The sequence below is a fragment of the Macaca mulatta genome, chromosome X (assembly GCF_049350105.2).
Source record: "Macaca mulatta isolate MMU2019108-1 chromosome X, T2T-MMU8v2.0, whole genome shotgun sequence".
In the NCBI taxonomy this organism is placed as follows: domain Eukaryota; kingdom Metazoa; phylum Chordata; class Mammalia; order Primates; family Cercopithecidae; genus Macaca; species Macaca mulatta.
In genome coordinates this window covers 57291272-57311096 of record NC_133426.1, presented here as the reverse complement: position 1 = coordinate 57311096, position 19825 = coordinate 57291272, and the positions used below count along the sequence as shown (strand labels likewise).

Here is a 19825-nt window from a genome sequence, read left to right as displayed (position 1 = left end):
AAGAGAGGCATCTTCCTTGGCTCTCAGACACACTGTGGCCTGGACAGATAACAACGCGCGTCTGAAGTGTACATGATGAGCCCTATGACAAGGGTGTGAAAAGGGAACAGATTGTATTCCTGCCTATTTAGGACATGGAGGCAGTGCAACCCCCTCACTTCCAGCAGAGGCCTAAGTGTATGTACCAGGAGTTCCCCCAGTCACCCTTATCAAGACTGGTGCCTGTGCTCATCATTAGAGCATTTGTGGGCAAGCCAAAGGGTCCAAATCAGATCAGGTGTGTCACCACAAGCCACAGTCAAGAAGGAAGCTCAGGGCATTGGGAACCCCACTATCTAGCTCATTACCTGAAACAACAGAGATCCCCTCAGAGTAAACAAAGATCAAATACCCATCTGCTTGTGCCACATCTGCATCTTACCCTTAAGTGCTACCCCCTGGCCAGCAGGTCAAACTGCATAGCCCAATAAAAATGTTTCCAGTGGCCGGGCACAGTGGCTCAAGCCTGTAATCCCAGCACTTTGGGAGGCCGAGTCGGGTGGATCACCTGAAGTCAGGAGTTCGAGACCAGCCTGACCAACATGGAGAAACCCCATCTCTACTAAAAATACAAAATTTGATGGGTGTGGTGGCACATGCCCATGTTTGTAATCCCAGCTACTTGGGAGGCTGAGGCAGGAGAATCGCTTGAACTGGGGAGGTGGAGTTTGCGGTGAGGTGAGATTGATTGCATGCCATTGCACTTTGGCCTGGGCAACTGAGCAAAACTCTGTCACAAAAACAAATACCATCTGAACAAAAATAAATTTCAAAAGTAAGTGACAATACCTCAAGATGAGAAGAACTCAGCATAAGAAATCTGGCACCATGAAAAAGCTGAATGTTGGGATACCAACAAGAGTCAAACTAGCTTTCTAGCAATGGACCCTAAGAAAATGGAAACTCAGAAATGACAAACAAAGAATTCAAACTGTGGATTCTCAAGATGCTCCACAAGATCCAAGACAAGATTGAAAACCAACCAAAAAGAAACTATGAGGGCAATTCAGAATATGAAGGAAGAGATAAACATATTTTTAAAAAATCAAACAGGACTTCTGGAAATGAAAAATTCACTTAAAGAATTTCAAAATACAGTTGAACACTTTAATAATAGACTAGACCAAGTAGAAGAAAGAATTTCAGAGACTGAAGAACAGTCTCTCAAACTAAACTGGTCACCAAAAACATAGAAAAAAAATTTTTAAAAAATGGAACAAAGCCTTTGTGAAATATGGGATTATGTGAAGCAAAAAAATCTATAATATATTGGCATTTCTAAAAGAGAGGAAGAAAACATAAACAACCTTGAAAACATATGTGAGGAAATAATTCAGGAACATTTTGCTAATCTTGCTAGAAAGATATCCACATAGAAGAAACTCAGAGAACACCTGTGAGATATTATTTAAAATAAACATTATGAAGGTATATAGTGATCACACTATCTAAAGTCAATAATAAAAAAGAAAGCATTAAAGATAGGTAGAGAGGGGAGGGCGGAGCAAGATGGCCGAATAGGAACAGCTCCAGTTTCCAACTCCCAGCGCGAGCGACACAGAAGACCGGTGATTTCTGCATTTTCAACTGAGGTACTGGGTTCATCTCACTAGGGAGTGCCAGACAATCGGTGCTGGTCAGCTGCTGCAGCCCCACCAGCGAGAGCTGAAGCAGGGCGAGGCATCCCCTCAACTGGGAAGCGCAAGGGGGAAGGGAATCCCTTTTCCTAGCCAGGGGAACTGAGACACACAACACCTGGAAAATTGGGTAACTTCCACCCCAATACTGCGCTTTAAGCAAACAGGCACACCAGGAGATTATATCCCACACCTGGCCGGGAGGGTCCCACGCCGACGGAGCCTCCCTCATTGCTAAGCACAGCAGTCTGCGATCTAACTGCAAGGCAGCAGCGAGGCTGAGGGAGGGGCGCCCGCCATTGCGGAGGCTTAAGTAGGTAAACAAAGCCGCTGGGAAGCTCTAACTGGGTGGAGCTCACAGCAGCTCAAGGAAACCTGCCTGTCTCTGTAGACTCGACCTCTGGGAACAGGGCACAGCTAAACAACAACAAAAGCAGCAGACACCTCTGCAGACACAAAAAACTCTGTCTGAGAGCTTTGAAGAGAGCAGTGGATCTCCCAACACAGAGGCTGAGATCTGAGAAGGGACAGACTGTCTGCTCAAGTGGGTCCCTGACCCCTGAGTAGCCTAACTGGGAGACATCCCCCACTAGGGGCAGTCTGACACCCCATACCTCACAGGGTGGAGTACACCCCTGAGAGGAAGCTTCCAAAGCAAGAATCAGACAGGTACACTCGCTGTTCAGCAATATTCTATCTTCTGCAGCCTCTGCTGCTGATACCCAGGCAAACAGGGTCTGGAGTGGACCTCAAGCAATCTCCAACAGACCTACAGCTGAGGGTCCTGAGTGTTAGAAGGAAAACTATCAAACAGGAAGGACACCTACACCAAAACCCCATCAGTACGTCACCATCATCAAAGAACAGAGGCAGATAAAACCACAAAGATGGGGAAAAAGTAGGGCAGAAAAGCTGGAAATTCAAAAAATAAGAGCGCATCTCCCCCGTCAAAGGAGCGCAGCTCATTGCCAGCATCGGAACAAAGCTGGACAGAGAATGACTTTGACGAGATGAGAGAAGAAGACTTCAGTCCATGAAACTTCTCAGAGCTAAAGGAGGAATTACGTACCCAGCGCAAAGAAACTAAAAATCTTGAAAAAAAGGGGGAAGAATTGATAGCTAGAGTAATTAATGCAGAGAAGGTCATAAACAAAATGAAAGAGATGAAAACCATGACACGAGAAATACATGACAAATGCACAAGCTTCAGTAACTGACTCGATCAACTGGAAGAAGAGTATCAGCGATTGAGGATCAAATGAATGAAATGAAGTGAGAAGAGAAACCAAAAGAAAAAAGAAAAAGAAATGAACAAAGCCTGCCAGAAGTATGGGATTATGTAAAAAGACCAAATCTATGTCTGATTGGGGTGCCTGAAAGTGAGGGGGAAAATGGAACCAAGTTGGAAAACACTCTTCAGGATATCAACCAGGAGAACTTCCCCAACCTAGTAGGGCAGGCCAACATTCAAATCCAGGAAATACAGAGAACGCCACAAAGATACTCCTCGAGAAGAGCAACTCCAAGACACATAATTGCCAGATTCAGCAAAGTTGAAATGAAGGAAAAAATCTTAAGGGCAGCCAGAGAGAAAGGTCGGGTTACCCACAAAGGGAAGCCCATCAGACTAACAGCAGATCTCTCGGCAGAAACTCTACAAGCCAGAAGAGAGTGGGGGCCAATATTCAACATTCCTAAAGAAAAGAATTTTAAATCCAGAATTTCATATACAGCCAAACTAAGTTTCACCAGTGAAGGAGAAATAAAATCCTTTACAGAAAAGCAAATGCTTAGAGATTTTTGTCACCACTAGGCCTGCCTTACAACAGACCCTGAAGGAAGCACTAAACATGGAAAGGAACAACCGGTATCAGCCTTTGCAAAAACATGCCAAAATGTAAAGACCATCGAGGCTAGGAGAAACTGCATCAACTAACTAGCAAAACAACCAGTTAATATCATAATGGCAGGATCAGGTTCACACACAACAACATTAACCTTAAATGTAAATGGACTAAATGCTCCAATTAAAAGACACAGACTGGCAAACTGGATAAAGAGTCAAGACCCATCATCTGCTGTATTCAGGAGACCCATCTCACATGCAGAGACATATATAGGCTCAAAATAAAGGGATGGAGGAAGATTTACCAAGCAAAAGGAGAACAAAAAAAAGCAGGGGTTGCAATACTAGTCTCTGATAAAATAGACTTTAAACCATCAAAGACCAAAAGAGACAAAGAAGGCCATTACATAATGGTAAAGGGATCAATTCAACAGGAAGAGCTAACTATCCTACATATATATTCACCCAATACAGGAGTACCCAGATTCATAAAGCAAGTCCTTAGAGACTTACAAAGAGACTTAGACTCCCATACAATAATAATGGGAGACTTCAACACTCCACTGGCAACATTAGACAGATCAACAAGACAGAAAGTTAACAAGGATATTCAGGAATTGAACTCATCTCTGCAGCAAGCAGACCTAATAGACATCTATAGAACTCTACACCCCAAATCAACAGAATATACATTCTTCTGAGCACCACATTACACTTACTCCAAAATTGACCACATAATTGGAAGTAAAGCAACCTGCTCCTGAATGACTACTGGGTACATAACGAAATGAAGGCAGAAATAAAGATGTTCTTTGAAATCAGTGAGAACAAAGATACAACATACCAGAATCTCTGGGACACATTTAAAGCAGTGTGTAGAGGGAAATTTATAGTAATAAATGCCCCAAGAGAAAGCAGGAAAGATCTAAAATTGACACTCTAACATCACAATTAAAAGAACTAGAGAAGCAAGAGCAAACACATTCGAAAGCTAGCAGAGGGCAAGAAATAACTAAGATCAGAGCAGAACTGAAGGAGATAGAGACACAAAAAACCCTCCAAAAAATCAATGAATCCGGGAGTTGGTTTTTTGAAAAGTTCAACAAAATTGACAGACCGCTAGCAAGACTAATAAAGAAGAAAAGAGAGAAGAATCAAATAGACGCAATAAAAAATGATAAAGGGGATATCACCACCGACCCCACAGAAATACAAACTACCATCAGAGAATACTATGAACACCTCTACACAAATAAACTGGAAAATCTAGAAGAAATCGATAATTTCCTGGACACTTACACTCTCCCAAGACTAAACCAGGAAGAAGTTGAATCCCTGAATAGACCAATAGCAGGCTCTGAAATTGAGGCAATAATTAATAGCCTACCAACCAAAAAATTTCCAGGACCAGATGGATTCACAGCTGAATTCTACCAGAGGTACAAGGAGGAGCTGGTACCATTCCTTCTGAAACTATTCCAATCAATAGAAAAAGAGGGAATCCTCCCTAACTCATTTTATGAGGCCAACATCATCCTGATACCAAAGCCTGGCAGAGACACAACAAAAAAAGAGAATTTTAGACCAATATCCCTGATGAACATCGATGCAAAAATCCTCAATAAAATACTGGGAAACCAGATTCAGCAGCACATCAAAAAGCTTATCCACCATGATCAAGTGGGCTTCATCCCTGGGATGGAAGGCTGGTTCAACATTCGCAAATCAATAAACATAATCCAGCTTATAAACAGAACCAAAGACAAGAACCACATGATTATCTCAATAGATGCAGAAAAGGCTTTTGACAAAATTCAACAGCCCTTCATGCTAAAAACGCTCAATAAATTCGGTATTGATGGAACATACCTCAAAATCATAAGAGTTATTTATGACAAACCCACAGCCAATATCATACTGAATGGGCAAACACTGGAAAAATTCCCTTTGAAAACTGGCACAAGACAGGGATGCCCTCTCTCACCACTCCTATTCAACATAGTGTTGGAAGTTCTGGCTAGGGCAATCAGGCAAGAGAAAGAAATCAAGGGTATTCAGTTAGGAAAAGAAGAAGTCAAATTGTCCCTCTTTGCAGATGACATCATTGTATATTTAGAAAACCCCATTGTCTCAGCCCAAAATCTCCTTAAGCTGATAAGAAACTTCAGCAAAGTTTCAGGATACAAAATTCATGTTCAAAAATCACAAGGATTCTTATACACCAGTAACAGACAAACAGAGAGCCAAATCATGAATGAACATCCATTCAAAATTGCTTCAAAGAGAATAAAATACCTAGGAATCCAACTGACAAGGGATGAAAAGGACCTCTTCAAGGAAAACTACAAACCACTGCTCAGTGAAATAAAAGAGGACACAAACAAATGGAAGTACATACCATGCTCATGGATAGGAAGAATCAATATCATGAAAATGGCCATACTGCCCAAGGTAATTTAGAGATTCAATGCCATCCCCATCAAGCTACCAATGAGTTTCTTCACAGAATTGGAAAAAACTGCTTTCAAGTTCATATGGAACCAAAAAAGAGCCTGCATCTCCAAGACAATCCTAAGTCAAAAGAACAAAGCTGGAGGCATCACGCTACCTGACTTCAAACTATACTACAAGGCTACAGTAACCAAAACAGCATGGTACTGGTACCAAAACAGAGATATAGACCAATGGAACAGAACAGAGTCCTCAGAAATAATACCACACATCTACAGCCATCTGATCTTTGACAAACCTGAGAGAAACAAGAAATGGGGAAAGGATTCCCTATTTAATAAATGGTGCTGGGAAAATTGGCTAGCCATAAGTAGAAAGCTGAAACTGGATCCTTTCCTTACTCCTCATATGAAAATTAATTCAAGATGGATTAGAGACTTAAATGTTAGACCTAATACCATAAAAACCCTAGAGGAATACCTAGGTAGTACCATTCAGGACATAGGCATGGGCAAAGACTTCATGTCTAAAACACCAAAAGCAACGGCAGCAAAAGCCAAAATTGACAAATGGGATCTAATTAAACTAAAAAGCTTCTGCACAGCAAAAGAAACTACCATCAGGGGCTTGACTCTTTATCCAATTTACCAGTCTGTGTCTTTTAATTGGGGCATTTAGCTCATTTACATTTAAGGTTAATATTGTTGTGTGTGAAACTGATTCTGTCATCATTATGCTAGCTACTTATTTTGCATGTTAGTTGATGCTGTTTCTTCATAGTGTCATTGGTCTTTATATTTTAGTGTGTTTTTGCAGTGGTTAGTATCAGATTTTCCTTTACATATTTAGTGAAATTCTGAGTTAAAAATTCTTTTCTTGGAGAATATTGGCTCCCACTCTCTTCTGGCTTGTAGGGTTTCTGGGGAGACATCTGTTGTTAGTCTGGTGGGTTTCCCTTTGTAGGTAACCTGATCCTTCTCTCTGGCTTCCCTTAACATTTATTCCAGCCTTTCAACCTTTTAGAATCTGATGATTACGTGTCTTGGGATTGCTCTTCTTGAGGAGTATCTTAATGGTATTCTCAGTATTTCCTGAATTTGAATTTTGGTCTGTCTTGCTAGGTTGTGGAAGTTTTCCTGGATAATATCCTGAAATGTGTTGTCCAACTTGGTTCCATTCTCCCCATCACTTTCTGGGACCCCAATCCATCATAGGTTCATTCTTTTCCCATAGTTCCATATTTCTTGAAGGCTTTTTTCCATTCCTTTTCATTCTTTTTTCTCTAATCTTGTCTTCATGCCTTCCTTGCATTGGTTTAGAAAGTGCTTCTTTAGCTCAGATGAGTTTTTATTACCCACTTTTTGAAGCCTACTTCTGTCAATTCATCAAACTCATTTTCCATGCATTTTTGTGCCCTTGATGGAGAGGATTTGTGATCACTTGGAGGAGAAGAGGCATTGTCGTTTTTGGAATTTTCAGCATTTTTGTGCTGTTTTTTCTTCATTTTAATGGATTTATCTACCTTTGATCTTTGAGGTTGATGACCTTTGGATGGGGTTTTGTGTGGGTTTCTTTATGCTGATGTTGATGTTGTTGCTTTCTTTTTGTTGGTTTTTTTTATCTGCCTCTGGTCTTTGATGATGGTGATGTACTGATGGGGTTTTGGTGTGGGTGTCCTTCCTGTTAGTTTTCCTTCTAACAGTCAGGACCCTCAGCTGTAGGTCTGCTGGAGATTGCTTGAGGTCCACTCCAGACCCTGTTTGCCTGGGTATCAGCAGCAGAGGCTGCAGAAGATAGAATATTGCTGAACAGCGAGTGTATCTGTTTGACTCTTGCTTTGAAAACTTCCTCTCAGGGGTGTACTCCACCGTGTGAGGTGTGGGGTGTCGGTCTGCCCCTAGTTGGGGATGTCTCCCAGTTAGGCTACTCAGGGGTCAGGGACTCACTTGAGCAGACAGTCTGTCCCTTCTCAGATCTCAGCCTCCATGTTGGGAGATCCACTGCTCTCTTCAAAGCTGTCAGACAGAGTCATTTGCGTCTGTAGAGGTTTCAGCTGCTTTTTGTTGTTGTTGTTGTTGTTGTTTATTGTTTAGCTGTGCCCTGTCCCCAGAGGTGGAGTCTACAGAGACAGGCAAGACTCCTTGACCAGCTGTGAGCTCCACCTAGTTCGAGCTTCCCAGCAGCTTTGTTTATCTACTTAAGCCTCAGCAATGGCGGGCGCCCCTCCCCAGCCTCGCTGCTACCTTGCCTCGAGATCGCAGACTGCTGTGCTAGCAATAAGGGAGGCTCCGTGGGCGTGGGACCCTCCTGGCCAGGTGTGGGATATAATCTCCTGGTGTGCCCATTTACTAAGATCCTTGGTAGAGCACAGTATTGGGTTGGGAGTTACCCGATTTTCCAGGTGTTGTGTGTCTCAGTTCCCCTGGCTAGGAAAAGGGATTCCCTTCCCCCTTGGGCTTCCCAGGTGAGGTGATGCCTCACCCTGCTTCAGCTCTCGCTGGTCGGGCTGCAGCAGCTGACCAGCACCGACTGTCCCACACTCCCTAGTGAGATGAACCCAGTACCTCAGTTGAAAATGCAGAAATCACCTGTCTTCTGTGTTGCTCGCGCTGGGAGTTGGAGACTGGAGCTGTTCCTATTCGGCCATCTTGCTCCGCCCTTGTTAGTTTTTTTGTAGCAGCCAGGCCCCTCTTCTGCATGTCTGCTGAAGTTTCTTGGAGGTCCACTCCAGAACCTATTTGTCTGGGTATCACCAGCGGAGGCTGCAGAACAGCAAAGATTGCTGCCTGCTTCTTCCTCTGGAAGCTTAATCCCAGAGCGGCACTGGCTTGATGCCAGCCAGAGCTCTTCTGTATGACATGTGTGTCAAATCCTGTTGGGAGGTCTCTCCCAGTCACGAGGCACAAGGTTTAGGGACCCACTTGAAGAGGCAGTCTCTCCCTTAGCAGAGCTTGAGCACTGTTCTGGGATAAACTCCCTTGTCAAGATCTGCTGTTCTCCTCAGAGCCAGCAGGCAGAAATATTTAAGTTCACTGAAGCTGTGCCCACAGTCACCCCCATGTGCTCTGCCCCACGGAGATGAAAGACTTATCTATAAGCCCCTGCCTGGGGCTGCTGCCTTTCTTTCAGAGATAACCTGCCCAGTGAGGAGGAATCTAGAGAGGCAGTCCAGCCACAGCTGCTTTTGCCATGCTGTATTGAATTCCGTTCAGTCTGTACTTCCAGGCCTCTTTAGCACTCTCAGGGGAAAACGACCTAGTCAAGCCTCAGTAATGGTGGATGTCCCTCCGCTCACCAAGCTAGATCATCCCAGGTTGACTTCAGACTCCTGTGCTGGCAGTGAGAATTTCAAGGTAGTGGTTTTTAGCTTGCTTGTCTCCATGGGAGTGGGAACCACTGAGCAAGACCATTTAGTTCCCTGGCTTCAGCCCCCTTTCCCTCTTTCCAGTGGAGTGAACAGTTCTGTCTCAGTGGAGTTCCATGTGCCACTGGGGAACAACAAGAAAACAACTCTTGGGGCTAGCTCAGTGACTGCCCAAACAGCCTCCCAGTTTTGTGTTTCAAACCCAGATCCCTGGTGGTGTAGGCACAAGAGGGAATCTCTTGTTCTGTGGATTGCAAACCTGTGGGAAAAGGGTAATATCTGGGCTGGATAGCCCAGTTCCTCATGGCTTCCCTTGGCTGAGGAAGGGAGGCCCCCTGCTCCTTGTACTTCCCAGGTGAGGTGATGCCCAAAACTGCTGCTGCTTGCCCTCCATGGTCTGCACCCACTGCCTAACCAGTCCCAGTGAGATGATTAGGTTACCTCAATGGCAAATGCAGAAATCACCCCCGTTCTGCGTTGGTCTCACTGGGACTTGCAGACTGAAGCTGCTGTTCCTATTCAGCCATCTTGACATCCATCTTCCTAGGTTTTCCTCTAGGATTTTTTCTTTTTTTCTTCTTTTCTTTTTTTTCTTTTTATGGAGTCTTGCTCTGTCACCCAGGTTGGAGTGCAGTCGTGCCATCTTGATTCACTGCAACGTCTGCCTCCTGAGTTCAAGCAATTCTACTGCCTCAGTCTCCTGAGTACCTGGGATTACATGACACCTGCCCAGCTATCTGTCAATATTTTTATAGTTTGAGGTCTTACATTTAAATATTTAATCTACCTGAAGTTAATTTTCATATATGGTGACAAGTAGAGATCCAGTTTCATTCCTCTGCATATGGCAGGCAAACTATTATAGTATCATTTATTGAATAGAGAGTCCTTCCTCCATTGCTTACTTTTGCTCATTTTGTTGAAGATCAGATGGTTGTAGGTGGCAGGTTTATTTCTGGGTTCTCAATTTTGTTTCCTTGATCTGTGCATCTCTTTTTTTGTAGCAGTACCATGCTGTTTTGATTATTGTAGCCTTATAGAACATTTCGAAGTTGGGCAATGTGATGCTTCTGTATTTGTTCTTTTTGATTAATATTGCTTTAGCTATTGAGGCTCTTTTTTGGTGCAAATGAATTTAAGAATAATTTTGTCAAATTTTGTCAAAAATGGCATTGGTATTTTGATAGGAATACTGTTGAATCTGTAAATTGCTTTGGGCAGTATGGCCATTTTAACTATGTGGATCCTCCCAATATATGAGCATGAAATATTTTTCCATTTATTTGTGTTATCTCTGATGTCTTTTAGCTGTGTTTTGCAGTTCTCCTTGTAAAAATCTTTACCTCATTGGTTAGATGGGTTCCTAGGTATTCCGTTTTTTGTGACTATTGTAATGGAATTCTGTTCTTCATTTGATTCTCACCTAGAACAATGTTGGTGTATAATAATGTTAATAATTTTTGTACATTGATTTAGTATATTAAAATTTTACTGAATTCATTTATCAGTTCCGGGAGACTTAGCAGAGTCTTCAGGGTTTTCTAGGTATTGAATCATATCAGTAAAGAGAGAGAATGTGATTTTCTCTCTTTTTATTTGGGTGCCTTTTATTTATTCCCTTTCTTCATTGCCCTGGCTAGTACTTCCAGTACTATATTGAATAGGAGTGGTGAAAGTGGGCATACTTGTCTTGTTCCAGTTCCCAAGGGGAACTCTTCCAGTTTTTGCTCATTCGGTATTATGTTGGCTGTGGGTTTGTCATAGATGGCTTTTACTATTTTTAAGTATGTTACTTTAATGCTTAATCTGTTGAGGGCTTTTGTCATTAAGGGATGTTGGATTATATTATAGGCTTTTTGTGTATCTATTGAGATGATCACATAGCTTTTGCTTTTGATTCTGTTTATTTGATGAGTCACATTTATTGATTTGTGTACATTGAATCAACCTTGCATACCAGAAATAAAACTTACATGACTGTGGTGGATTAACTTTTTGATGTGCTACTGGATTTAGTTTGCTATTATTTTGTTGAGAAGTTTTGCATCCGTGTTTATTGGGGACATTGACTTCATTTTTTTTTTTTTTTTTAAATTTACTATACATTTTGTCTCTGCCAGATTTTGGTACCAGAATGGTGCTGGATTCACAGAATGCATTAGGGAGAAGACTCCTCTTTGATTTTATTGGAAAAGTGTGAGTAGGATTGGTATCAGTTTTTCCTTATATGTCTGGTAGAATTTGGCCATGAATCCATGGTCCTGGGCTCTTTTTCGTTGGTAAGTTTTTTTTATTAGTGATTCAATTTATGAACTTGTTATTTATATGTTCATGTCTTCACTTTTATCCCTAATTATATCTTGGGAGGTTGTGTGTTTCTAGGAGTTTATCCATTGTATCTATATTTTCTAACTTGTGTGCACAAAGGTGTTCTGTATAGTCTCTAAGGAACTTTTCTATTTCTGTGGAATCAATTGTAATGTCATCTTTGTTGTTTCTTATTGTGCTCGTTTGGATTTTTTTTTTTTTATTCCTTGTTAGTTTATCTAATGGTATATCAATCTTGTTTATTCTTTTGAAGGATCAACACTTGTTTTCATTGACTTTTTGTATGGAATTTTGGGTCTCAATTTAGCTCAGTTCTCTGATTTAGTTGTTTATTTTCTTCCACTATATTTGGAGTTGGATGTTCTTTTTTTTCTTGTTTTTCTGACTGTGTCTTTAGGTTGTTAATATGAAATCTTTCTAACCTCTTGATGAAGGTGTTTAACACTACAAATTTGTCTCTTATCACGGCTTTAACTGCATCTCAAATTGCATCTTAACTGCATCAGAGAGAGTAAGCTGTGTCTACTATTTCATTAATTTCAAAGTAATTTTTAATTACTGTCTCAATTTTGTTTTTTGCCTAAGAGTTATTCAGTAGAAAGTTGTTTAATTTCCACTTTTTTGGTACTTTTGAGAGATCTTGGTATTGATTTCTGCTTTTATTACACTATGGTCTGAGAATCTGGTTGGTATGGTTTTGATTTCTTTGAATTTATTGTGATTTGCTTTATGTCCAAGGATGTGGTGGACCTTAGAATATATTGTGTATGGATGAGAAAAATACATATTCTGTGGTTGTTGTGTGGAGTACCCTGTAGAGGTTGATTGGGTCCAATTGGTCAAGTGTCATGTTTAAGTCCAGAATTTCTTTGTTAGCTTTCTGCCTCAGTGATCTGTCTAACTCTGTGAGTGGGGTGTTAAAATCCCCCACCATTATTTGTGGCTGTCTAAATCTTTTCATTGGTTAGGAAGAACTTACTTTATGAATCCAGATACTTCTATATTGGGTGTGTAATATGTCTTATCAACTCTTGATTCTGATTTTTCTCTACCTCTGGAGTATGTTGCTAAGAATTTTGTTAGTATCACTGAAATGTTAGCTTTCATGGAATTTTTTGCATCTAAGATCTTCCATATTCTGCTCCATGTAAAATCAGCCTCTCTTGGGCAGGGTTGAAGAGCTGCAAGTACTTATGACCAGCCATGACCTTGTTTGGAACTTCTATAATAAGGTGCCACAGGTAATGGAAGCTGTTGGATGTAGCAGTATTCTCTACTTGCCCACAACAGATGCTGTGTAACATGGGTCTGGAAAGAATGGGAGTTGTCAGTCTTTAAGGTCTGCCTTACTCTACTCAGTGTGAAACTTTTGTACCTCAAAGTTGTATCTGAGAAGTGGAGGGGGAAAACAGGTCCCAGCTTAAATATCATAGACTACAACTTTTCTTGTTAGGAATCACTAATTTTTCTTGAATAAATGCTCCTGAATGCTTTATGCCATTTGATCATTTTCACACCTGAAATGGTTGTTTCCAGTAATTTTTCAGTTTTATTGTTGGTTTGTTTGAGAGAGAATTTGCTGAGCTTATTACTGCTATTCTGGGATGCTTATTCTTATTCATATTTTTAATTATACATTTGTTAGTTTAACAAAAAGAATTATGCATTTTGTGCAACAATGCAATGTCCTAGTCAACGGGGATTACATAGGTGAACAAGATAGATACAGACCACAGCCTTTGAGGAGCTAACAATATTGCAGACTATTTTGTTATGGAGAATCTTTGCTTAGACTACGTGAACATTTTATTTTTTGTGTCTAGCTTATCAATTGGCAAGGTGACCAAGCCCACTCTGTTGAAACATCACAAAGCCAAGTTTGTTCTCAGAGAAAAACAATGCTGTGATCAATTGTTAATGATTGGCATGGGTACAAGATGGACTCTTGAGGGTGGCATGTTATGATTTTGCCAAACCTAACATATAAATCTTGAGTTTCATGCTAATGTTGGATGCTGAAGAAGTCACAAAAGATCTGCTTAACATTCCTGGAACCAATATCAGTGGGTTTCTCAGATGAGATCTTTAAAATGTTGTATGGCCAATGCTGTTCATCTCAGGATATAAATAGTCCAAGAGATCTTTGAGTACAGACATCTAAACTGAAGTGGGGAGAGGGGAGAAAGCCAGTGGAAGGCCACTTTTGTTAGCTGTTTCCTTCCATCTGTCCTGGTAATCACCTCTCCCAATTATTATGACATATAGGTGTTATGTTGATAATCATTGTATGACTAAAGTGGAAGAAAGCTGTAAATAACTTATTTGAGATACAATGATATGAAACATTGTTGATTGCATGTTACCAGGAAATAGCATAGGCTAATCAAATGTTCAAAGAATCTGTAGACTAGATTATTCTCTTTCATTGCTGTGTTATTCCAGTGACATTATGCAAAGAAAGGAGGATGGGGCAGGTTGCCAAGACAAATAATATAAGGTGTTTTTTTTTTTTTTTTTTTTGCAGTTTTTAGCATGGCTGTGAATGTTCTCCATGACATGCTTACCGTTTCAAACTCATGCTCCTCCTCTCACTCCTCTATTAAAAATTTACTCTCTCCAGTTAGTGTAGTGTTTATACCCTCTGTCCACAGTGTTCCTGATGTGTTTTTCTATTCCATTGCTCATGGGGTTCCTACTGCCTGGACCACTGTAATACTTACCCAACATCCTTCCTCTGACTAATTTCTAGTTCTCCTTCAGGATCCAGGTCAGGGGTCACCTATTCCAGAAAGCCTTCCTTTGTTTTCTTCTATTGAAATTCTCTGTTAACATTTTTCTTCTCTCTTGTACTAAGCTAGGAGCTCCCTGAGGGCATGGAATGTATCTGATTCATCTAACACCAGTGCATACTGTATAGTCCACAATACACGCTTAATAAATTGATTCTCGTTGTAGAGTGTCAATGAAGCAAAGTAAGAGAAGGTACTTTGGTTCACTGAGCACCAAGTGAGGCAGAAGAACAAGAGAAGAGAGTTAATTAAGAGCAGTAGGATTTAGAGTCAGACAGACCTGGGTTTGAATCCTTATCACTTCACTTCATAGCTGAGAGACCCTATTCAGCCTCCTGTTTCTTCTTCTGTGTAATAAATAAGGTCACTTCCTCTGAAATCATAGGGCCTGGGATAAAGTCCCAGTTCCAATACTATCTTAGCTATGTGACTTTGCAAATGTCTCCTAAAGAATTTTGTGTCTAAATTCCTTCATCTGTAAAATAAGGACACTAATAGTTTCTCCTTTTTATAGGGCTGCTGTAAGATAAAATGAGATGAGAGATGTAAAACTCAGAACAATTCTAGGAATAGATAAAACAAGGAAAACACATATAACTAATACTATGAAGTAAAGCAGGGATATTGATATTACCTACATTAATATCAATATAAACATATACATGTCTTCAATAAATGGTATTATCATCACTATTATCAATAATTTTAAAGTACTCTACACATTATTACATTAAATCCTTCCAACCATCCTTCAAAGTCAACGTAGCATCCTCACCTTAGCTGTAAGAAAGCCAAGGCCCAAAAATTAAATATCTGATTTAATTTACCCATCTTGTAAGTAGGAGACAAACATAAGAAACTTATACAAGCTTGGGAAACAGAGGAGAATGTCTCAGTAGGAAAAAAAAAAAAAAGAATCAGCAATAAAACATTAACCTATTTGGCATCCAACAATTCTACATCTTTGACAAAAGATCTCCCAAACCTCATATATTTTCAGCTTTAGTAAAGACAATAAAAACAAAACATAACTGAGTATTATCAACCCATACATGTAGTGAAAATGACATTGCATTTAAAGTCAGATAGAATACAACTGAATTTCAGTCCTGACCCTGACCCTTAAATCACTTTATAAGTCATTCAGTTTCCCTTCTCAGGTTTTACACAAAGATAACTTCAGTTGCTGTGAGGGATTTGGGGGAAACATAAATGAGATAATGTATAGAATTTCTGGCTCCTAGTACTTCATATATATTAGAAACTTGCTAAATTGCAGTTATCATCTATCATGAGTCTTGTATCAATATTACCTAGAATATCATCTGGCTTACAAGGGACACTCTTTAAATGTGTTCAAGACTAAACTAGAGGGAAAAGTTGCAAACCATACGAAGCCTCAAGCTGAGGAAAATCCTCCCCAAAAGGTATAAACAGTATATTTCTCCTTGGATTCTAGCCTACTGACTAAAGTATTTTACCTGTCTTCAGAAACCGAGGAGCTAGGTGCTAGAAACTTAAACAGAGCAATTTAGGCAGCAACTTTTTTCAAAGACTTAACAAATTAAGGCCGGGCACGGTGGCTCATGTGTGTAATCCCAGCACTCTGGGAGGCCAAGGCAGGCAGATCATCTGAGGTCAGGAGTTCGAGACCAGCCTGGCCAACATGGCAAAACCCTGTCTCAACTGAAAATACAAAAATTAGCCTGGTGTGGTGGCAGACTCCTGTAATCCCAGCTACTTGGCAGGCTAAGGCAGGAGAATCGCTTGAGCCTGGAAGGTGGAGGTTGCAGTGAGCCGAGCTTGTGCCATTGCACTCCAGCCTGGGCAACAGAAGCGAAACTCCATGAAAGAAGGAAGGAAGGAAGGAAGGAAGGGAGGGAGGGAGGGAGGGAGGGAGGAAGGAATCAAAGAAAGAAAGAAAGAAAGAAAGAAAGAAAGAAAGAAAGAAAGAAAGAAAGAAAGAAAGAAAGAAAGAAAGAAAAGAAAGAAAGAAAGAAAGAAAGAAAGACAGACAGACAGAAAGAAAGAAAGAAAGAAAGAAAGAAAGAAAGAAAGAGAGAGAAAGAAAGAGACAGGAAGACAGGAAGGAAGAAATTAAGAGTGAGTGACCAAAGCCAGGGAGAGAGTAAGGGTGAGGAAATTAAGGATAGAGACTATTTAATATCCTCTCTCTCATCCTCCACAACCCTTATGTTAATTAATTTACATGTATTATTTCATTTAATCTTAACAGCAACACTGCAAGGCATAGATTACCCTGACTTCCTAGATAGGAAATAAGTTGAGAAACATTCAATGTTTTCCTCTAAGATGCACAAGTAGAAAATTGCAGAGCAAAGATTCCAAATTCCAACTTTAAGTGGACCACAGGTTTTTTGGGTGAGAATGCGTATTTGATGAAGACTTTTCTATCCTCATCTCAAAGAATAGTGTGGTTCCCTGGGACAAGACCCTGGAGAAACCATAGAAACTGACCTAGTACGGATCCATGGGCCTTTAGACCTCACATAATCATGATCCATCCATAGCTTAAAAACTAGGCAAAGAAAACTAGTTTGATGAACAACAGAATGAATTGAATTCAAAGGGGATGATAGCTAAGGCAAGTAAACAATCCCTTGGAGAATTGTCTTTTGTACGAGAATCTTCTGGGAAGCCAGAGATCCTGAGAAAAGCTTAACTTGGTTTAATTCAGAGCAGCCAGGGGAGATTTTGCATCTAGTGTGATCACACTGTGGGATAGAAGACAAGTGGCTGAACCTCCCTGAGGCACAGTTCTGTAAAATGTGGATACTCATATGCACTTGTAGGGTTTTGGGGAGAAACCAGATATTGGCAAAGTATATTCCACATATGACATTAGCAACTGTTTTCTGGAGTTTTCAATCACACAACATTTTTATACCTGCATGTTTAAAACTTGTCCAACTGCAAAAGAAAATTATGTTTTCCTTGGAAACATACATCTCTATTTCTTTAAGATTACAGAATGCAAGGAATACAATTAGGTACCTGTGTAAGCAAAGTTGAAAGGCCGTGTTAGAGGGACATGATGCTTAGGTGCCACTGTGGGATGTGAGGGATATAAGAATACACCATCATCACCTAACATCTCCACCAGCTCTTTACGCAGGCTTTCTTCCACTGCCTTAAACTTTTGGTATTTCTCATTGTTATATTTGAGCTTTTCTTCCAACAAAGCCAGCCCTACAGAATGATAACATATATCAAATTAAGGTAATAAACTTCATTTTAATTCATAGTGTTTTTTATCTTTCCTTATTCAAGTAATACATGTTCATTATAGAACACTGAGAAAGTAAGTGATGAAAAAGAAAACTTTATAATCTTACCATCTATTGTCAATCATTTACTTTTAACTCCTTCTAGTTTGTTTTAGTAATGCTACATATAACATTTCTAGCCTCTGCTACTGCATAGTACATCATAAGGATTGTTCACATAATTGAAAACCCATTATAGCTGAGCACGGTGGCTCATGCCTGTAATCCCAGCACTTCTCAAGGCCAAGGCTGGCAGATCACTTGAACCCAGGGGTTCAAGACCAGCTTGGGCAATATGATGAAACCCCATATCTACGAAAAATACAAAAATTAGCCAGGTGTGGTGGTGAGCCCCTGTAGTCCCAGCTACTTAGGAGTTGAGGCAGGAGGATTGCTTAAGCCCAGGAGGTCAACGCTGTAGTGAGTCATAATTGCACCACTGCACTCCAGCCTGGACATGAGAGCAAGTCCCTCAGAAAAGGGAAACAGAGAATAAAAGTTTGGAAAATTTGCAGCCTTACGATAGATAGAAAAGAAAAAACCCATTTTCTAAGGAGAAATTCAAGCCGGCTGCAGAAATTTACATAAGTAAGGAGGATCCAAATGTTAATCTCCAAGACAATGGAGAAAATGTCTCCAGGGCATTTCAGAGTCCTTTGTGGCAGCCCTTTCCATCACAGGTTCAGAGACCTAAGAGGAAAAATGGTTTCTTGGACCAGGCCCAGGGCCCTCTTGCTGTGTGCAGCCCAGGGACTTGGTGCCCAGCATTCCAGCCCCTCCAGCTATGGCTGGAATCATGGCTAAAAGGGGTAAGGTTGAGCTCAGGTAATTGCTTCAAAGGATGGAAGCCCCAAGCCTTGGTGGCTTCCATGTGGTGTTGGGCCTGTGGGTGAACAAAAATCAAGAATTGATGTTTGAGAACCTCTGCCCAGATTTTACAGTTTGTATGGAAATGCCTGACTGCCCAGACAGAGGTGTGATGCAGGGACAAGGCCCTCATAGAGAACCTCTGCTAGGGCAGTGTGGAAGGGAAATGTGGGGTTGTAGCACCCACACAGAGTTCCCACTGGAGCACTGCCTAGTGGAGCTGTGAGAAGAGGGCCACTGTCCTCCAGACCCCAGAATGGTAGATCCACTGATAGCTTACGCAGTACACCCAGAAAAGCCACAGACACTCAATGACAACACATGAAAGCAACTTGGAGGGAGGCTATACCCTGGAAAGCCATAGGAGTGGAGCTGCCCATGACCACGGGAACCCACCTCTTGCATCAGCATGACCTGGATTAGAGACATGGAGTCAAAGGAGATCATTTTGGAGCTTTAAGATTTCACTGCCCCCCTGGATTTTGTACTTGCATGGGGCTTTTAGTCAAAAATTTATATTTAGATATTAAGAAATATTACAGGACATCAAACTGGTCTAGGTAGAAGATGATTTACATACCAATGGAAGGGATGGTGTACACTGACAGACCCAGGCACCATTTGATCAGCTCCCACAGAGGATTGACATGTTTCCCATGGTCACCAAGCAAATCCACAAATTTCAAAGGTTCCTGAGATTGAAAACAAGAAATAAAATACAAGAATATTTTCTCAAAATAGTAAAGACAAAAATATCTATAAAAGTTTTATAGTAGGATTATGCATAACAGCCAAATACCAGTCAATTGATGAATACATAAATAAAATTTATTAATAAAATATTAGTCACACAATGTAAGTGCTGATATATGATACAATATAGATAAAACTTGAAACATTGTGCCCAGTGAAAGAAGTCAGTAACAAGACACCACACACTTATGAGACTATTTGCATGAAATATCCAGAATAATCAAATCTATAGAGACAGAAAGTAGATTACTGGTTACTTAAGGCTATGGAGGGGCAAGTGGACTGTAGAGTGACTGATAATGAGTATGAGGTCTCTTTTAGGAATGATGAAAATATTCTAAAATTGTGATGATTGTTGCACAATTCTGAATGTACTAAAATCCATTACATTGTATGCATTAAATAGGCACATTGCATGGTACATGAATTATAACTCAATAAACCTGTTATAGGGAAGTGGAGAC

The 19825-nt window shown here is 40.6% G+C and overlaps 1 protein-coding gene across 4 annotated transcripts in view; it reads right to left on the bottom strand.

The window, feature by feature from the left end:
• The window catches only part of FAAH2 (fatty acid amide hydrolase 2), a 198471-nt gene that overhangs the window by 4749 nt on the left and 173897 nt on the right, over window positions 1-19825 (bottom strand). For 3 of the 4 annotated variants that reach the window (XM_077989152.1, XM_001095907.5, XM_015127556.3), the window contains 2 exons: window positions 19189-19300; window positions 17470-17664 (listed from right to left, as the gene is read on the bottom strand). In XM_077989152.1, coding sequence (XP_077845278.1) covers window positions 17470-17664; window positions 19189-19300 — 307 coding nt within the window. The remainder of the gene's footprint in view (window positions 1-17469; window positions 17665-19188; window positions 19301-19825) is intronic. The other variant, XM_077989153.1, reaches the window with a different exon arrangement.